The sequence below is a fragment of the Anguilla rostrata genome, chromosome 5, assembly GCF_018555375.3.
Source record: "Anguilla rostrata isolate EN2019 chromosome 5, ASM1855537v3, whole genome shotgun sequence".
NCBI classification, from domain to species: Eukaryota; Metazoa; Chordata; class Actinopteri; order Anguilliformes; family Anguillidae; genus Anguilla; species Anguilla rostrata.
Window position 1 is genome coordinate 36,769,286 of NC_057937.1, and position 21,049 is coordinate 36,790,334.

General features: G+C 42.7%; 1 protein-coding gene across 5 annotated transcripts in view; it reads right to left on the reverse strand.

The window, feature by feature from the left end:
- LOC135255178 (SH2 domain-containing adapter protein F-like) overlaps positions 1-19,638 on the reverse strand; it is a 114,756-nt gene extending 95,118 nt beyond the window's left edge. The window contains exon 1 of one of the 5 annotated variants that reach the window (XM_064336006.1): positions 18,507-19,638. In XM_064336006.1, coding sequence (XP_064192076.1) covers positions 18,507-18,947 — 441 coding nt within the window. In that variant the 5' untranslated portion in view covers positions 18,948-19,638. The remainder of the gene's footprint in view (positions 1-18,506) is intronic. The other 4 variants (XM_064336007.1, XM_064336008.1, XM_064336009.1 and 1 more) reach the window with 4 other exon arrangements.
- Between the last annotated feature and the right edge of the window lie 1,411 nt (positions 19,639-21,049).

The window sequence follows — 21,049 nt, forward strand, 5'->3', positions numbered from 1 at the left end:
GGAAAGACGAGGTCACAGCCTCAAATGGCGAACCAAACTAAAATACCTTCCACAAAACCACATAATACTCAATAGGCCTAATAGACAAATTAGACAGGCTTAGAAGAGCCATTTAAAATGAGCAAGTTAAATGCAAAAAGTTTGTACAGGCTTTTCTACCCAATTACTATGACCATTTTAGCACAGTATAATTGCAGTGTTTTGCCTTTTTACTTAAAAGGGAATAGATCCAATGGTTTTTCGTACCACAAATGTGAGTACCTCACACACAGCTTTAATTAACTAAAGCCACTCAAATTTTAAGTGTTTTAGTTGCCAGACCCCAACTTTGCGCACAGTTTAAAAATGAAACATTTTCAAAAACCACAACAATACCTTTCTAGCCCACACTGCATGGGATTTATAATTCATTACCCTGGCTTTGTGTAGTTTGCAGCTTGTTCAAGATAACACTTCAACAGCTAAAGGTAATGCTTTAATTGCATTAAGGGTAATGTTTAACAAAGGACGTGAGCCAGCAAAGAGGAGAGGAACTGAACAAACATTAGCCACAGAGTGGGACTGGCGACATTCCACACGACGGGAAACACACACGTGCGTCTGACTGCATGAAATATGTATGCGCAGGGCACCATGTGTTGACAGCCATCTGTTTGCGTAACGAGCACACGCTGTAAAAAAAATATAGTAGTTTTGTCAAATAAAAATGAGGAAGAGGAAAGCTAACAGGGACTGGTAAAACTCGAGCCCCCTGGTCGACCAGCTACAGCATTCTCACTTCTGCCGTAGACACTACGTGAGGTTCTCTACAGCTCAATAAACTCAAGTAAAAGTGGAATGGTTTGTATAATAGGCCTGTTTCTTGAATCAAATCAAATGCATACTTAGCTTCTGACCTGGCTTCTCTAGGACATTTCTGACAACTACATGTGCGAGTGTTCAGTAACCCGGTGGGTGTTAAGGTTTTACGGAGGCGCCCTCCAGGAGCTGAACGTCAAAGAGCGTCGGCCGCACAGCGCTCGTGAATTCAGTAGCGCTCGCGCCTGAAGTCTAAAGGCACCTTTCTATTAATGCTGGAACAGTTACCACTGCTGTCCAGTAAATGGATCCAATGTCATAACAATGGGGATTTTTTACCACACCTACATCCATGTTCTTTTTTTGCCCATGTAAAAGGGTGTCTAGAGAATCCTAGAGCACAGCTGCATGGACACCGTCGGTGGGGAGTGGACACGGTGTAGGTTCAGTACGTTTCAATGTTATCATCGTCGCCATCGTTATCGTCATCTCCACCATCATCATCACCTGCCTCTTCGCTGTCCCCATTGCCTTTTTCACCGTCGTCGCCAAAGCGTTTCACGCTGCTCTGATCTGCTTTTCACGCCGCGCGTCTGTGCTTGAGCAGAGGGAGAGAGGCGAGCGGGGACTTCATTAGCAGAGATTCTGCTCGCTGGAGGAGGAGGAGAAGGAGGAGGTGAAAGAGGGGAGCGATTTGCACGAGGCGACGGCGGCGCGGTCTGGTTGGGGCCCTCCTCTCTTGCCGGAGCCGCCGCCTTCCGTCCGCCGCAGATTCCGCCGTGGCTACCTCGGTAAATGCGATTCGGCAGACGAGCCGACAGCAGACGGCAGACAGCGTGCGGCATCCACACTGTGCCTCAAAAGCGTAAGCGAATCACTGGAGATAAAGAATCCTGCAATGGCGGCCTGTGGGTCCACGAGGCTTCCTGCCCGACGCTTTCTGCCTGCCCTCTCTACACAGAGCCGGGAAAAGAACATTCTCAATTACTCCATTCTGGTCCCTCGGAGTCCGAGCCTCGCCATGTCTTACACCTGCCAGCCCGCAGATAACCTGCGATCGTTTTGGAAAGACATCGGGGCTGTTTAATATGCATTACGCTGCTCAGGGAACGAAGTCGATTTCAAAATGGGGTCCCAGGTAACCGGGTGCATTAGGAAAGGGGTGAGGGGGGAGGGGGGGGGGAATATAACAGGCACCTGCCATTCCAGCTCAGCGTTCTGCTCTGTTAGCAAAGCCTCGATGATTAAAATTCGATTGTCTGCCAGACGTCCATTAAGGCAGTGTGAATCTACCGCACACACACACACACACAATCACAGGGGAATGAATCTAGCACGCAATTAACATTTAAAGCAGCAGGCTTAGTAAAAAATGCAAATCCTTATCTCAATTTTCTGTAATAAAGTTGCCAGTTAGTCACTGGCACCAGTTTGATTCCGGAGCCCATCGCTTTCAACATTCCATCCGTTCCACGCTTCCGCATTCCATCCTTCATCTTAACCCTTGGGAAGAGCAGGCTTTCTGGAAAGTTTCCCCCCCCCCCCCCTAAATTCTAAGTCAGCGTTCTAGAATTCCATTGCTTTCAATTACCAGTAGTGCTCAGCATTAGAATGTTGAGTTGAGAACATTCTAATCACCTTTGTGATCTTAGGTCTGACCTGCATCATTCCATAGAGATAACTACTGCTTCAATCATTAACACAGTGGAGATGCATTACTGGAAGAAATCCACAAAAAGCTGGCTTCTCTGAGTGAAGTATATTCTGCCTCCTTCCCCTTAATCAGTTCACAGGCTCCAAACCAACCTAGGAGACGAGGGGCAGGCGAAAAACTCGTGTCTGCACCGTACCCTCAAAAACCCGAGAGGCGGCCAGATAACAATGAGGGCTAAGAAGAAGGAGGAGGAGGAGGAGGAGGAGGGGGAAAGGAAGAAAAAAAAAAACCTGACATTTGTGATTTATGTTTCATGCCACTGGGGGATTTCGGTCCAGGATAACCTAATACGACTGCAGGCTTAGCAGCTCTATTGCATTACGGAGTTTCAAAGGGCTTTTTTTTGTGTGGCCGTTGCTCTTGTTCTTTAATAAAAAAGCCCGCTATCGGAACGAATGAAAGCCGTCTCGGAGCCGGGCGTAAACAGCTGCAGCAGGTGCCAAACCGAAAATGAAAACAGGGGCTCCCCCCCCCCGGCTCTCCAGAGCTGTGTCCACGGAGACGGAGCGCATCTGAGCGCTTTTTACCGAAAATGGTTGATAAGCAAAACATAAAGGAAACAGGTGCCAGGGCCTTTCTAGCTGCACTAAGCCTTTGAAAGTGCATCCAGGCCTGTACTGAGGGGGGAAAAAAACACTTCAGTAGTTATTATTATTTAATTATGTTGCATATTATATTATTATATCATTATACAAAAGGCAGGTTTCACCACCCCCCCAGAGCCCTTGCAAGAGGGAAAAGTTCTTATGAAAATCTTAGAGACGCATCTTCCAAAATAAGTGCCTGGTTGCGCGTTGCACAGCTTGAAGCCTCCGCCAAGCAGTTCATCAGTGGTGAACTCATTTCCGGTGCACCTACAGTGTGGTTGTGTCTCGAGTACGAGGACAACACTGGCGAAGGAGGGTTTATATTAGGGTAACCTCTCGGGGAAACGGTAGGTTCATGCTCAGGCTGGTGGGAGACCGGCCCCCGTGGTTCAAAATATTACTCCCTGAAATAAACTGGGTCTCAACCAAGATTTATAAGCATTCGATGCCTACACAAAAGGCCCATAAGTCACACAGCTAATGTAATGATTCTGCTGTGGGTTAAATTAGTCATGGGTCTCCGGCAAAAATAAATAAATAAATAAACAAACAAACAATCTAGAGTACACATCTCCAAAGAAAAGAAAAGCATATTTGTCTTCGGGTGAATTCATCAGTTAGCTTTGCTTTTAGCCTTATTAAAGGCTGTCTAATTCAATATTCTAGGCTATGGCTCGCCAATAATACTGCAGAGAAAGCCATGGATGAAAAACAATTGGTAATATGGAGCACTGGGAACAGCAATTTAGGCGTAAAAGCACATTTAGTTTCAAGGCTCTGCTATCTTGTTCGGTTAGATATTCGGGCAATTAATTTAAACCACACAAGAATGTCACACTGGCCAGATTTAACACACTCCATTTATCTGTTGCCGCCGTACGCTCACGCGTACTGCTTTCCATTGTTTTATGAGAAGAGCATCATCATTCAGACACGGAAGGTCTGTATCCTTTCATCATTAGCGACGGTAGCTTGCATTATTTTGTAACAAAAATGTAAAAGCAAAGCATAAGATATTTGTCAAGTAGTAAAAAAAAAAAAGTAACGTACGATTGTGTTTCATTGAGACCTGGTTTTTTTTGAGGGTGGAACATTTCCCAGGCTCCACGTGGGGTTGAGTTCCCTGGGCAGTCAGGAAAAGATTACTCCGGAATGAACAGCAGGCATTAGCGGTCAGTCATTGATCGTAATTTGCAATGCAAACTCGGAAAATCGTTTAAAACTGGCCGGTAGTAAAGCCTCAATGCTTAAGAGTTACACGACCATAACCTGTGTGTCAGTGTGGCGCGCAGTATATACACTGGGGTAAGATAATGAAACAACTAAAGATAAAGGGAATTATAGGGAAAAGGGCAGCTCTGAAAGCCAGCTGGTATGTGTGGTGAGAATTTGAGATGCTTGTTTTGTAGCCACAGCCCCAGATATCTCTACATTGTTGCAAAAATCTGCTGTTGGAACTGATGAGGATAGCCGCAGGAGGGCATGGTTAGGAGGTAGTATCACTGTTAAAAATTCCTTAAATCCAACAAAAGTCCGGCCAAGGTCATCAGCAAAGGTCACCAGATCACACCATAGCTGGTGTCTTGACTGTAATTGGTAGCTATATGTCTGCATTCCATGAAAAATAAGACGTCTGCACGCTTTATTGTCCATGACAAAACATATAATCATGAAACAAAGTTAATGTTTTAATCCAAATGGGACTCCATGAGGCCCACTCAAGCTACACTTGTAAGGGTCCTAACATGGTACTACAAGCCTGACCAAGCCTGATTCAAGATGAGCCAACACAACCTCTGATGTCTTTGCTACTACAAGCCAGTGGTCAGTTAATTCTTAACATGAAGCCATAACCTACTGTGCAGCTCCTACTGGAGGTGGTGATTCAAACCAAAAAAACAATTACATAACATGCTACTACCTAAAACTTTCCTGTAATTTTTCCTTTTTTCTCTAAAAATGTGATATTGGCTGTTGAAGCTATTGAGTAGCCACTGTGCCAATCATTTACACCAGTAGCACTGCAGATGAAACATCTAAAAGCCAGTGACTATTTTACACATATCAGGACAGGTGTCATAAATCTGGTACCGGTCAGGGAGAAGGTGCATTTCAGAATGAAGACAGCAAGAAGCCTGTAAGCCCCTGGTCTCCCACTGGGAATGAACTGGCAACCCAAGTTAACCCCAGATAACATCACCCCCCCCTGCCAATCCACCCTATCCCTGGTAGAGGCCAGTTGTGTACTGCAGCTGAAAATTTCCCATTTATTATGAATTTGTCCTCCTTTTCTCATGGCTGTCACTGTCACCAACATTGCCACTGAGATCAGCTAGCACAAATCATTTATATCTTTTCCCTAACAACCAACCACGCGTCTGGAAAGAGACCTGAGACTGAAGCATTTCCTCACCCGATCAACGTCTTCTTAACACACTGTAGGTTAAGCGCACTAGGATACGTCCGACCAAATGCAATTTCCTTTTCTGATCTTGGTCTCGCTGAGATATGAGCTTTTGAAGTTGAGAGTTTTATGAAAGAAAAATGTATGAAGTGAGCCTCAGTACCAGTTGAACAGGCCTACACCTACATACACAACTAGGTCTGTCAGTCGCCCCTAAAATGCTTTTTGAATATTCTTTACTTAAAAATGTTACGCTGTCAACCAGTATGCACACGTTTATCAGGTTTGTTTTGCACAATGTTTTCTGGGTGTTCAGCAGGCACTGCATATATGGATGAGGGAGAGAAAAAAACACAGTCATGCCTGGCTGTTTAGAAGCAGGTGCCTCTGACTTTGTTATTTCTGCAAACTCAAGTGAGCCCTAAGCTTTGTAGCCGTCAAGCACTATCAAATTTCCATTTTTCAAATTCTAAAACAACTGTGTCTTTCTGTTGAATCTTCCCATTAGCTGCACAGAATCTGGATACTTTCCAAAGATTATTTCTTAGATTTTAATAGATAGGTAATATTATCACGGACCGGGTTTGTTCAACTTTTCGATCCATTATGCTGCAGCTAGTGCTGGCTGGCGCACTTGTAAACAAACAGCGACTCCCGAGGAAGACATTATCAGAGCACTGAGATTACACAAGCGGCGGGTTCAGCCGGGGAAGACATTTGAAAGCACACAAATTCAAATATGCATCTGTTCTTTGCACAGTAAACTTCAGTAAACTTTTTTTGACCTTTGGATTATGTTTGAACAGCAGCAATACAGACAGACACGACGTCACTTATGTGGACACACACACACACACACACACACACACACACTTCGGCATGAGCCTTGACATCTTATTCTTGACTTCAAAGACTCAAATCTGAAAGGAAGCTGAAAAGGAAATTGAACGCTGTCAGACAGTATCCTCGATTGCTCAGGCATAAGCGTTATGAAAAGCACAGTTGGTTCGACTTAAAAAAAAAAAAACACAAACAAACCAAAAATAGACTTTGGATTTCAGAGAGAAGGCTGGATTATACATCGCTAAAAAGGCAGAAAACCACAGAGTATTGTCTCGTAGTGGGGATGAGCGAGGGAGCCGAGAGGAAAACAACGAGAGGGACGGGCGGCAGGCCAGTGAAAGGACAGGAGAAGAGGAGAAAAAGGTTTAATCTGGGCCACTCAGACGCGCCGTCTCCTCAGATAGCCTCTGTGTGGGGAGAGCACTACCAACCCTGGACTCTTGGCCACCCTGATTACAGAGAGAGGTGGGGTCCAGAATCATGCAGTCATCTGCAAGGTTTTCCACATGACCGAGGTAGGGGAGGGGGGGCCCCAAGTGTCCAGTGAGAGCCTAATTCCTCTGTAAAATATTTTTCAGACTACTAGGCGTGAAAAAGAAAAAAAATTTTTTCTAAAATTCACCAGAGTCACAAAAAAAAAAGAGAAAGCAAACCAAGGCTCCCAGATTTTCAAGTGGCGAGTACAGACTTGCCCGGCGAAAAGGGAATGTCGCCAAGTTGTAAACACTTCCTGTCAGGAAGGGAGCACTTCCTTAATCCTGAAACAGCCCTCTCGGCCTTTATGTTTGGCATAATGAAAGCAGTTGCTGCCTGCCTCTCCACCTCAGGCCTGATCCCCTGACAGACAGAGGCCTGTTCTTTGAAATTACGTGGAGCACCCTACCCCTGGCCCAGCAGGTGACAGCACCTGGAGCTTATGCTAATAGTTACCTTTAGACACGTTTGCAGCTAATAAGCCTTTCTCTGTGGCTACTTAAACTTCCTGTCCTTATCTGCACATAATACAGATGGAATTTGGCTGTCATATCAAAGCCCACGATGATATTTTCCCTTAACTTCTGCTTTGTATACAATTAATAAATTGTTTGAACTTGGTCTGCATATGGCATAAACATAGCCAGGATAATATAGGATTTCATTGTATAATAAACTATTCCCACATGTTTTAAACAGATTAAATCCACCCCTCCCCCCCTTCCCAGGCAGGCTGAAAAGAAGCAGTGTTTTGCAGCAGAGAGGGAAGTAGAGAGGGATCACAACTATAACACTACAGTGGAGTTGTAGCTTTCATAGCTAGTTTTAACATTTGGTTACACCACGCACTGTGTGTAAAACACATGGTTAAATTTCGAAGGTTTAAAGACTGCACGCATTCATAAAACTCAGTCAGGAAGAGCACCACTTTGACTCTGAATGACCCAAGCCTCAGATGAGTGGCAGTTAAGAATAAAAAGCTCCCGATGCCTCCTCCGACACCAGACGCCCTTCCCCCGGACGGGGAGAGTGTCCGCAGTGGAATGTCAAGGCGAACCAGCGCTTCGCCCCGCTGAAGGACCATAGCTGTTTAAAGAGCCTTTTAAAGGGTAGGCATGCTCAGCATGGGGCTAATGGAAACATCAGCTATCCAGCAGCTAAAATGGATAACGAGGTAGTGAAAAACATTCTATGGACCCAGCAGACGCTCGGTCTCGTGTGCCTAAGCCTGCGAGTTCCGCCTCCCGTCGGAGCAGAAGCATTCCGACCTGGGAATACGAGTTCGTTAAGGGGCGGGACCGAGGACAATACTGTAGCGGCACATGCTCTGTGCTGTCAAACGGCACCAGAAACTCATGTTACAAATCAGGACATCCTGTTAGGGAGGAGAGGGGAGGGAAGGAACACAGGAGTTGACAGTCTGGTTAGTCAAATCTGTGGTAGCACCAGCGGTGGGGGTCACAGACCACAGGCCTCGGACCCGTCCTCGTGGATACATGGGAGAAAGCATGGATTCTACTGCTCTGTGTCCGCAACCACGAAAGGTCATTCCTGCATTTTAAACACCAGAGGGAAGAATAAAAAAAAAACCTAAAACAGTATTTGAGAATCCAGGGTTAGTCTTGGGAAAGGAAGACTGTCAATTATGGGTGAAAACTTGCGTTTTGTGTACTCGGAGCAAAGAGTGTTCCAACTTTTTTACCATGGAAGCAGTTAAAAATACCCAGGCTTTTTTTTTTTTTTTTAACGGCCTACGCATACTTACCCAGGGTGGCACGAAACCTCAGGGCTCAATTTGTTTCCTTTTAATCAGCCTGTGATGCCCTAGTTTCCCAGCAGTCCTGCTTTTTGGGCGGCATTTCACTCGGTCATTAAAATAAACTGTGTCATGTGTCCACGGCTTCCCCGAACGCAGTTACCGACATCGCCATTTGCACCGCAAAACACTTACTAAGTTTAGAGTGACGGCACACGGCTCGGTGGCTCAAAAGAACAACCCAGGGTTACACACCGCGAAGAAAAATCTTTGTTTTTTTTTTTTTTTTTTTTTTTTTATTCAAAATGAACCACGGGAGAAAAGACAGAAATTACACAGGCGCACTGCCATTTCTTTCACGGAATTACAAAGATAAATCCACCTTTACAGTCACCGCCTTGGAACGTGACGCCCACAGTATCGGCGCGCAAAATTTCCCTTTTCCTACCGTGCGTGCGTGTGCTACACTTCCCGGCAGAATTCCTCTCTCGCGTCCGACGGCCGTCCCTTCTGCATTACGTCACCCAGATCCCGAGGCTGGCTGTAAACAACGTGGCCAGATTTGGCGCAGACTGAGCAAACGCCCGAATTCCTTCCTCCTGCGAGGATGTCCTGAGTTCCTGGACTTAAAACCTGATTTAGACGCGCACTAACAAGCTGAACTAAAAAGCAGCAGGGAGGGGATCCTCCACGATCTCAAAGCAATGTTTCACTCAAAACTTCCATTATAATCTGAGACATGAACACCATTTTAGGGCTTTCAGTACTTTCTGGCACCCTCTCTAATTCAAATTATATATATATATATATATATATATATATATATATATATATATATATATATAGAAAGTTTGTTATTGACAGGACTAAGCATCCTCAAATCAAATCAGTTTTACTCAGGACGTTCATCTGCTTAGTGGAGTAGGCCCACATTTCTTCAGAGCAGACATTCGGTGGCTTGAATATCTTGCACGTAATGCACTGGGACCCGAAAACACAAGACAAAACTTCACAGAAAAAGGCTACAAAGCCAGGATATTTCAAACACTCTAAAATTCTACATTGACTGTCCTGCCTTGTGGAACATATTTGGGATACCTAAAATACCTTGAAAGATGTATGGCCTGAATGCTAGAGAAAATACTCTGATAGCTTCTTATACACAAAGTACCTGAAGAGTGACGTCAAGCATTGCAGCTGCGTGCCTAAGCCACTGACAAAGATATTTATATGACCATCAGCACACCAATAACAACAGGTCAGGGCTATAATGAAGAGCATTCCATACAGTCCATGTTGTAGGTGTGCACAACATTTTAAGATTAGACACAAGAGTTGTTCACATGGGGTTTGCTAAAGAGAGAAGATTCAGATACAACATGTATGAGATAATATCTGGTGGGCATGTCAGTCTGGCTGACGTGCATAGATTTCATGTTATCCACTGTTACACATTTATCCATCGCACATCCACTGAAGTCATGAAAGTGGTTGAACAGCAAAGGTGCACCAACCTAGGAACTGAACGTATAGCTTTCAGATGATGTAGCCAGTTCCCTACGCACTGTACCGCTTAAATAATAAATGCTTTCTTCTGGAAAATTCCGACAAAGGAACCAGGTGCAAGATTCTGGTGTATTTTCAAATGCCTGCAATTTGCCGAAGCAGGCTTTGGGATTTGGGGCAAACATTCTGAAGAGTCCCATGTTCCAGTGCGGTCAGAGTGTGTCAGAGTGCACGCCTCGCTGCCCGTCTAACCAATCTTTTTCCCGCCCCGGCACAGAACCCCAAACCGTACTCGGTAAATTGCAGAGCGCAGGCCCAATTTTGGGAAGGAAATAAAACTCGGTGAACCACACAAACCCTCCCTCCCTTCTCTGTGTTTTTTTTTTTTGCTCTGCCACTACAGAAGCACTGGGAACAAAGGCCAGTTCGCCGCGTTAGCCTGCTTACGTAAACCTGCTCTCCAGAAGCACGGGACTGACTGTTTGCATATATTGTGTAACCTGGCTTCGACAGGTCACGGGGAAGTGGAGAGCCAAGGCCGGTCCTAGCTTTGTTTCAAACTCAACAAAACCGCTTATTAATTCTGACACGACAGTTACAGAGGGGTCTAACAGTACTAAAATAGACTTGCTGTATGTAGCATGTGAAACAGTGCATTATCTATAAGTACAAATTCATGTTTATTTTAGGAATTAAGCTAATATAAGTCACTTTGTAGAAGCAGCACATATTCACAGTGATGAACGGGGGCATTACAAAATCAATGTACCAAAGACATTCACTCTGAATGATGATTGAAAGATTCTCCATTTTAAACACACAGAAGGCGCAATTCAAGATCGCAGAGGACATCAACTACAAAGGGCAAAGCTCATTTCAAAACATATATTCTCACCTTTGAATTTACGAAAGGTGAGAATATATACATTGGCAGGAATATAACTATAACTCACTCGATAACCAGACAATTAATAAGGCTAACATAATTACAATGGTAGAAAAGGAAAAGCAAAATTAAATAAGGTATTTGATTAAATAGGATTATAACAACAGACAATGGAAACCATTGTGAGTGCCACAATGTCAATTCCTTTGGAAACAAACGAGATCAAACCCAGACGTGATATTAAACTGCTCTGGTAAGCAAATTACACGCGAGAGGCTGCAAGGGAAGGACTGCGGCAGACGAAATCCGATTGGGCGCGTCCGTCCCCTTTCATTCTATTATCTGGGATGCAATCCCGACAGTGAAGGTGTAGCAGCTGTTGCTTGCTCCTTGCATACATTTTGAGAAGATATGAAAAGGACAAAACAGTCTCACATGAATATATAATCTAATGCCCCATGCTTTGGCAAGCCAAAACATTGCAAAAGAAATTGAATTTTGAAAAGAACAAACAGTAAAAAAAATAAATAAATAAAATAAAATTGAAATAGTTCTCTGCCGGATAACAGGTAGACAGAATGTTTTTTTTTCTTATTTTTCAAAGAAATGAAATGGCCTTTTGGGGTTGGCACTTTTCCCCTCAGTGAGGCACATTGCTGAATGAGTTTCGGGGGAAATAAGTGCTTTTGGATTCCATCGGATTCAATAATTCAAAACGGGGTTTGCATTTGGGTGGGAATTGTTCCCCCAACAACCAACAGTAAAGGTGATTAACCACAACTGCATACCAAGGAGTGAAGCATCTTGGCCAGGAACAATTAAAAAGGATACAGGAGAAAGATATAAGGAAACACTCAAAATCCCAGTGAGGCAAATCTGTCAAACAAGCATGCCTTGCTTGGCCACAGACTAACAGTGCAAGAGAAGACATTACATTACTTTCCAATCAGTAGGCCGATGCTCTTATCCAGAATGACAGAGAGTAGTGCAGAATATCAGTGTTCCTCTCAGGGATGCAAACAGACTGACGAGCCGTGTCTTTCAACCAACTGGGTACTTAACTAAGATGTTTCATTTAATAGCGTAGTTCAATAAAGAAGCATCTCAATGTCAGGTTGGATCTGCTATTCAGAGATAGGGAGAAGGAAACCAGATGAAACATAAGCGAAGGTAATGCCGCAGTTCATCAACAAAGAGACATGCAGCAGCACTTTTTTATTGATCACCATCGCCAAAATACAGACGGCTCGCGTTTGTGTCGGTCATATACCGCAAGCACCGCTGCGAAATACAAGAGCAAGCGAGGCAAGTTCAGAGAACACGGCTGCTCTCCCACGACAGCCACCACATCCTCTCAGTCCTCCCACTGGTTCACCTAACCTCTGTTACTCTACACCGCAAAAAATATAAATTCACCTGATTCTGACTCATATAAAGGCTTTGGTGTGCGTAGGCACATTTATAGGGATGCAAATCTGCATAACTGTATGCAATGTAAATGCTATGTAAAAGGTTGTGTAAGACACTCTGGATAAAAGCATCTGCTAAATGCCTGTAATGTAATGTAATGTCATGTAATGCAAAGGAAATCCTGTGAAGAGTAGCTTTTTTTCCCCACATGTCCTCAGTCATGGCACTTCTGCAGCTCTTTTTTTTTAAAGATTTTATCAAGAGTTCTCCCTCTACTCATCACTTTCAAAAGTCTTTGAGAACTTTGCTCTGGGGGGAGCAAGTGCCAGGAGAGGGAGGATTTAATTAGCTGTACGGCGGGAAAATAATTGATCATTTCCTCCATTCGCTGTACCATGAAGGGCTTGTCATTATAAACAAAATACAAATGAGAAGGAACAACAATAACAATCAAAGCCAATAAAGTCGTTTTTTCCCTCCCGCTGCACGCTTGTTATTTTACAGCTTCCATCGTTCAAAATGTTAAATACTGCAGCCTCCGGGTGGAGCCTTTTTTTAAAAAAAATCGGGCTAGCCATATCGTGCTACGCATGAAATCAATGACTCATTCGTAAAGACAGCCACAGGACTAATTCTCCACAGCAGCTGTTCTAACAGCCAAGGACTCCCAACAATAAATAATGGGCTTCTGAAGCTAACCATCCGACAAAACACTGGACGAACTTATTGGCAGTGCAGGCATTAGGTAAGCGCTTATACAATTAGCATCCGCTGCTGAAGTAATTAAAACATCAGCCTGGCTCAGGGCCTAATAGATGACTGCTAGCTTCTCTTGTTCTCCGCACCATTCTAAACAGAGTTGGCTTCTTCACGACTGACCAGCCAGTTAGGTATTCCTTAAACAAAACGCCTGCACGTCACTTCTAGCCATGTGCGGCTTCCGTTACACAATCAGAGCTGAACACAGCAATACATGCATTTCATAAATGCTATTTTAACAGTGAAACTGTTGTCTTTCCTAGTGTGTAGCTGGCAGCAGGGCCTCTGTGAGGAGAAAATGCATGAAATACATTGGACATTGGACATATGGAAACACAGTACAGGACAAAAGTATGAGGTCACCTGGAGTTTAAAAAAAGAAACTTTAGGTGGAGAAGAATTCAGTTAATATAGACACATTCATTGAGTAACAGACCAAAGCACAAACTTTTTTTCAATTTCTACCTACAATAACACAACAAGATCAATTTTACTTAGAAATAATCTTCGATACGGCTTTCTTCGAAATAGCCTCCTTTGGCTTTTATTATGATTAAATTAATTTTTGGAAGTCTATCCAATCATTTGGAAAGTGGGAGGTGGAGGGGTAATTAAATTGAGAGTTTTTTTTTTTTAAACCACAGGTAGCCTAATACATTTAGCCTGTAGTGCAAGTAAAATAGGCAATAAAGTTGCAAGAAATATGGCAAAGTATGGCCAAGTAAACATTGCGGAAAGAAGGTTAATCCCAGTGAGTGGGATTAAATGTCACCTGAATATACTGGTCTACTGCCTCTTGATCTTCCTGGTAATCTCCTGTTAACATCACTGCCCATCAGCTGGACCCTTCTGAGTGTGTACTGAAAACTGCTTCTTCTTCTGCCATATTTCTTGCAGCTTTAGTGTTTCTATTTACACTACAGATCGATGGTATTAGGCTACTTGTGTTTTTTTGTTTTTTTTTAAACTTAATGTAGATAAGATTTTGGTCAATTTAACAACCCTCCACCTCCCTGTTTATAATGTTTATACATGGGATTGTTATTCAATAAATGCACATATATTAACTGAATTCTTCTCTACCTAACGTTTTTTTTTTCCTTAAAAAACCACAGGTGGCCTAAAACTTTTGGCCTGTACTGTATAAATAAAATATATGAATATTGTAATAAATTTACATTCCATCACAAATATGATTTACTCTATGCTGTATTCCCAGGTGCATTCGCATAAATTTTTATCTATGTGCATATATTTTTCATATATATATATATATATATTCAAATACCTGAATATTTTTCAAACACTGAAAACACATTCTAGGACACCAATTTTCAATGTGTGATGAGGGAAGATGCTGACAGGAATGGTTCAAACATCTTAACCAAATTGAAACACCGCTGTGCGTTTTAAAATATGCTCCGGTGGTGGTTTGAGATGCTCGGCTTACGCAGTGGAATTGACACCCTTTAAAAATAAATATCACAGTGTAGGCGCAAGGCATATGCGCCTACACTGTGATCACAATGGCTGACGCCTGTCACGATGGCGGATGGCTGCTTGAAATTCCACCCCCTGATTGCAATCAGAGGTCTGAATCACGGAGAGCCAGGTACCACACTCAGGTCCAAAATAATAGCCTCACTTCCTCTCTCTCTCTCTCTTTCTCTCAATTGTCCCCACGACCATATCTCTGTGCGAGCCAAACAAACGTTAAAGGAAAACAACTGACTCAGTTTGGGTCCGTCCGCATTTGAGAACTGACAGGGTAAAAAAGAAGGTTTCAGGAATCAATTTTTGTCCTGCTGTCACATATGATGGACCCCCTCTGGTACAGTTGTTTGTCATGGCAACCCCCCGGGCATGAGACAGACTCTCAATCTCTTTTGTCAAACTCACCATGAATCATATAATTGGCGGTTATGCTCAAATTTATTTGAAATTGAGTTCCGTGCATTTTTAGAATTCGAGCTCTGCCTGTTAATACAGAACTTGTCCTCTTTGGTCCGTAAGAACTGAACATCCATTTAAGGCCTCTAGTGTGCCCGTTTGTATTTTTTATTATTATTATTATTATTACATTTCATACCACAACATCTACTTAAATTCAGCTGGCTACAGTTTCTGTGACCAGCCTTGACCTCCGAAGTGAGGGGTCAAAACTCTTTGCATGCCCTGCTGTACACAGGTGTTTTAGGGATGTAACTCTGTAGTGTCTGGTGTTGGCGTGTAGCCAGATAAAAGCAGGCATCTCTGGTCCATTGAAAATGAAACTCAAGCAAGCTGAATATTTTTCCTGAAGAATTTAATATGTTCGTAAGTGGGAAATAAAGCAGGCAATACGATATTGAAAGAAGTAATCTTGTGTTGATACAATAAAGGCACAGACACTGGCTGGATTATAGTGTGATCTTGTTAATGGGGGTTTGTTTCAGTTTGTGTGCTTTCATTTGCTTTTTTCTCCTCAAACAAACTTTTCAGCATTTAAAAAATTAGGTTTGCCTTTCTTGCTAAAAATGCTTTCATTTAGGCCTATTTGTTGCATCCATTCAAATCTTACAGCAGAGTCCGCAAGCAGTCCTATGTTGAATGTGGAGGAGAAGAGGAGGAGGCGTAGAATACGCCATGCCTAATTGACTTTTGAGACTGAAATAATCCCCAATTAACTAGAGGAAGCAGTAATCCTTTTAATTAAACGAGTAGCTGGTTCAGTCGCTCTGGAAAAACAGTTCAGCGTTGAGTTTCCCATTGTCTTTATCTGATGGACTGTTTCAGAACCTTTTTATTACGCAAATGCAAATGCTGCTCAGTCATCAGAATCAACAAGGGGACATAAACAGAACACAACAGCTGCTGCTCACTCAGAGAATGTAACAACACCATGCAGCAATAGTCCTGTCCTTCTGTTGGCTTTATAAGAAGAAAAAAGGCCTTGCAGTAACATGGAATGACCCTGTAATTGTAAGAAACCGCAAACACTGAAATACTTCCAAAAATACTTTCTACAAAACTGTCCTGCATTTACAAAACAAGCCTGCTCCAAGAAAGCAAAACCTGATTTTATTTTTTTTACCTCAAACAGCACTTCTTAGCCTTAACCATTGAACACACCTTCAGCTCCCTGCTAACCCTGCCCCTGTAGCAGCAGAAGCAGCAGGGGAGGGATGTAAAGCACCAAGGAATCACTTCATTGGTAGAGGTGATGAAATGTACTGCAAACAGCCAATCAAGCTAAACATGACCAGCAGCGCTCAGACAACATTCCACACTCAGGTTCCTCCTCCTTTCAAACTGCTCCGGTCAACTCTGACACACGGAGTCAAGCAAACGAACACCGGTGAAGCAACTCCTGTCTGTTGATTAGCAACTATGTGGGGAGTTATACAGATAGGGTGTTGCCTGTATTGGGCAATACCTCAGCACTCCCTATTGTATGTGTGTAGCACCTGTGTCCTCTTTTTCCTCACTTTCCAAATGAACACATTGGAAAGAGTGCATTACGCTGTGTGCTATATACATATAACTGTATCAACAGAACCTCCAGAAAGCATACAGATATCAGAGATGCCACAGGGCTATGCTCACATGCAAATATACACGTGAAAGAAATCCAAACAAACATAAGATAGTGAGCAGAACACTCAGTTACGTTTTTAAAACATTTCAACACCAATCTGCAACATCTTGTTTTTGTAGATGTTTGGTCAAGACAGTTTAAGCATGGCTCAAATTCTGTTGAAAAGAAAAGGAAAACGTACTATGAGGGAAACATGAACACCATTTGCAATGCGTAAAAAGAAATCCACATTATTGTCCAGCACTGGCACCACTTAACCCGCGTGGGGTGAGAGGTAAAAGACACGAGCAGGTCTGAAGCCACGACACCAATGAACACTGACCTTAAATTAGATTAACGTATACTGCCGAATAAATATAGTTATTTTGCATGCAAGACTGCAAGGCCACAAATTCAACACGCATCCAAGACTGCAGAGAATACAATATCAAATTTGGCATATCACAAGTGACATGCCAGTCCCTTCAGATTTTGGCAGTTTGAAATTGAGTAGAACAATATACCTCATAATCATCTTTGTAACTATCTATCCATTCCCACATTTGAAGTTGATTCTTTATTTCGTGAGCTCTGGCGCTATGTATTATAGTTTTGGTATGTTTCTTATCAATGTAATCTTTTTTTTTTTTTTCAAGAATTAGGCTATCATGAATTTCTATTATTTTAACAACACAAAATTGGTTGCAAAAAAAAAAAACTGGCATGTCAAATGACATAAATGTTATTCTTAATTTCAAAGTTTGTATTGTTATCACAGAACACCAAATCTAAGAAAATTATTTTAAAGGCCACAGAGAAAATTTCCTTGAAGGAGGCCTACGAAATACGAAGGTAAAATGTAGCCTACAAGCTGTGTAAACTACCATTCGGATCAATGTCATACACACAATTAATGACTGAAGTAAGGCTTGGCATGTATAGACTATTGTCAACATTTAATCTAGAAAGCCATTTAATAATCATACTGGAGGGGGCAGTGACAGACATATGAGCATGGACCACATTTTAAGAGAAGCTTACCTCATGATATAGGCTACCTGTACATGCCTCTCTGTAACATTAAGTTGACCTACAGCTCTTCTGTCATATTCAGTGCAGGAATTATAAAAATGGTGTCTGAAGCTTAACGTGCTTTGAATATCACGGTTGAACTTTCATTATTATTATTGTTGTTGTTGTTATCAGTTAAAGCTGTACTGAATAATGTTATCTTGTTGGACTGAATGAAAAGTTGCTTCACAGAGAATCTATTAAGAGCGCAGGGACATGAGTCATGACACAGGCCCAAAAGGTGTTTAATCTCTCCTATCCCTCCATTATTATTTGTTTCTAAACGTGTTTATTTATTCAGATCAAGGGCGAACGTCGGAAAAAGATGTGACCGCATTTCAGCGCGCGGTGTCAATCGTGTCCTAAACATTTGCCTCGTGTCAAAGCGGAATGTCAGTCACTACCGGGTAAAAGTGTGCGCTGTCTAGCCCGGATTTGTGTCTGCTGTTAAGGGCGCAATTAAATAACTTGTTCTGCCGGTTCTTACGTTATGAGGTTGGCAAACGAATATGTGCAGCGTGGATACAAACTAGCTTTTGTTTTAGTACAGTAAGTTCGAATTCGTCTACGCTTTATCAACTATTTCAGTTTTTTAAGTTAATTTAGGCTACAGTAGACATGAAGTTCAGAAAATCTGAAAAGTTAGGCTACTTTTGACCGTTTTGTAAACTGGTTTCCTATATTCGTGGTCTAATTCGTATATTGTCTACTAGGAAGTTGTCTCTCAGAAAGGGCCATTTACCTTCTCTTGCTTGTTGTCCTGTTCCACGGGAGGCGAAGTTGGAGATTTGACGTTCCCAGCAGAAACAGCAGGCGCTGATATAATGTTCGTGCCAGTTGCAGGGTTGCCTTTCTCGATCGTGTCCACCTTAATAAGCCGGTGCTTCGGGGATACGTATTTTATGTCCTGCGACCCCACAGAACTCATGCCTGTTGAGAATGAAATGTTTCCGCCTCCCGTGTAAGGGTCCTCGAAGTCCAATTCCTTCTGTAGTTTGTAGGCAGCTAGAATGTCCGGTTGAGCTGGGCTTGGGTAGTGTGAAGTAGCCCCAGAGCTTTGCTGATGGTACCCAGGCGTTCCGGGCACAGCGGGGTGACAATGTCTGTAGTCGGGTTTTGGGGGAGCCGGAGGTGGCGCCTTGGTGGTTTTGAATCCCAGGTGTTCCTTGAACCATTTGGCCATGCTGCCAGTGCATTGCTCACAAGTCAGTTTTAATATTTCGTTCCACTTTTCCTGCCGAGGTCCTCTTTCTGCGCGGTTGTGAGTCCTCGGCTCTCCCCGGCTTGCTGCCGCCTGTTTCTCCAGCTCAAATTCCGTTCGTGTACTCCGCGCTGACGGAGAGCGCAGAGCCCGAGCCCCTCAATGCTGTTCTACCTCTGCCCCTATCGCACTGACAGGGAGACCGCTCTGCGCTCAAACTCCACTCAGCAATATGGGAAAGCAGGCATCTGGCTGTGGGATACTACAGGTTTCAATGACAAGCTGCATGAGCACATTCACTGCCACCTACCGGACAGATTCGAGTTGCAGCCTACAAGATCAGCTGCTACTACTACTGTGTATAGTAGGCTACAGCAAACGTCCAGGCGCTTGGCTGCAGTGGACAACGATGACATTGGCATCAATAATAATGACAATATTGGCCAGCTGCGTATTATAGGTTGGATCATTTCCATGCATTCATTTTGACGATATAAGGACAATGAGTATGCGCGCTCACGTTTCATAAAAGCCTTATGTCGTGACTGAAGCAGCTCTGGCAAGGCACTTGATTCACCGATAATTCCATAAATACATCTCGGATGCCAACGGACGATGTAACCACATTAAGAGCAATTTTGTACCGGCAGTAGCCAAAAAGGTGGAATCACTTGGATAAATGGGGGACACAATGTAGGCTATATTGAAATCAGGTGCTTTTCCACAGGTGTGGTCCCCAAGTTAATTAAGCCACTATCTGTATGTATGTACAGCGCTTTAAGAAGAACCTATACAATAATAATAATAATAATTCAGGAATATTCACTATGGATAAGAATATACATTTAAAAACTAATGTGCGTGAAAAGCATAACTTACTTAAAATAACTAAAATGCTTGATGTTCGTATTTGCGTTCATATTTAGCCTGTATATGAGTTACGATGCTGAATTAGTGAACGTGTTTCCTGCATTAGCTGAGAATCGCCGTACATGTAACCATTTTTGGATTTTGCTAATTTACTCAGAAAATGTTTAGCCTAGCACTATGAAATTTCTCCAAGCAGCTTTGACAAGTCAGTAACGTTTCAATTACATTCATAACTTGCATATTATATAGGGAAGAAAGGCCTAGTACCGTGTGCTTCAAGTGCATCGGTGCCATCAATGTCTCAGAAATAGTTGGCCTCACCATGGAACTTACATTTTCTTATACTTTATACGGAGACGATAATAATTCCTTCAGTTACATGAAAATGAGAATCCAGGGCTGTTGCAAGCTAGCTTTTATGAATCAATATTTCTTTTTAATAGCCGCACGCTTAGGCTACAGCTAAAGAAAAATAATGAAGCTAGGCGATAAACTGACAATTTGCTGACTCATAGAATTGCATAGTGAAGAACAAACATACACATTCCAGAACAGGATTTGGATTTTATGATGAATAATATAATATTTTATAGCACAGAACATAGCATATATTTTGCACATATAAACATGGAAAAAAACATGAACAGACACACGTGACGGACATCATCTTCTACCTTTGCACAGGGCTTGAAAATCCTTGGTGGGAGACTGCTGTTGTACCCCTCAAAGTTACTTAACCAACACAGCTTTAATGATATATCCCGCTGTACAAATGGAACATGTAAGTATGTAAGCTATGTAAATCATCCCGTATAAGGTCAACTGCTAAGTAAATAATGTACTATTTGCTTAGAGCATGTTCAGAGTAGGATTATGTGTCTTGTAGCAAAGCCTTGTCCAGGGTAGCTGTAGTATCTACGGGGTTGTGACCCACAGACACTAGCACCTGACAGAATTAATCATTTCCTCGGCTGAACTGCTTTTTCCATTCGTTCCTATTCTGCATGCATTTGTAGGTTTAAACAGTGGCAAACTCCCTGCTGTATCCTTTCAACTCCCAGGGAAAGGATCACATAACTCTGGTTTTGGTGCAATAGCACATAATCAGTTGCACAGCACCGAATACATGCTATGTGCTTTCAACAGTAAACTGTGAATGCACTGTGTGCATGTGTACGTGTGTGTGCATGTGTGTACATTCACAGGTCTACACA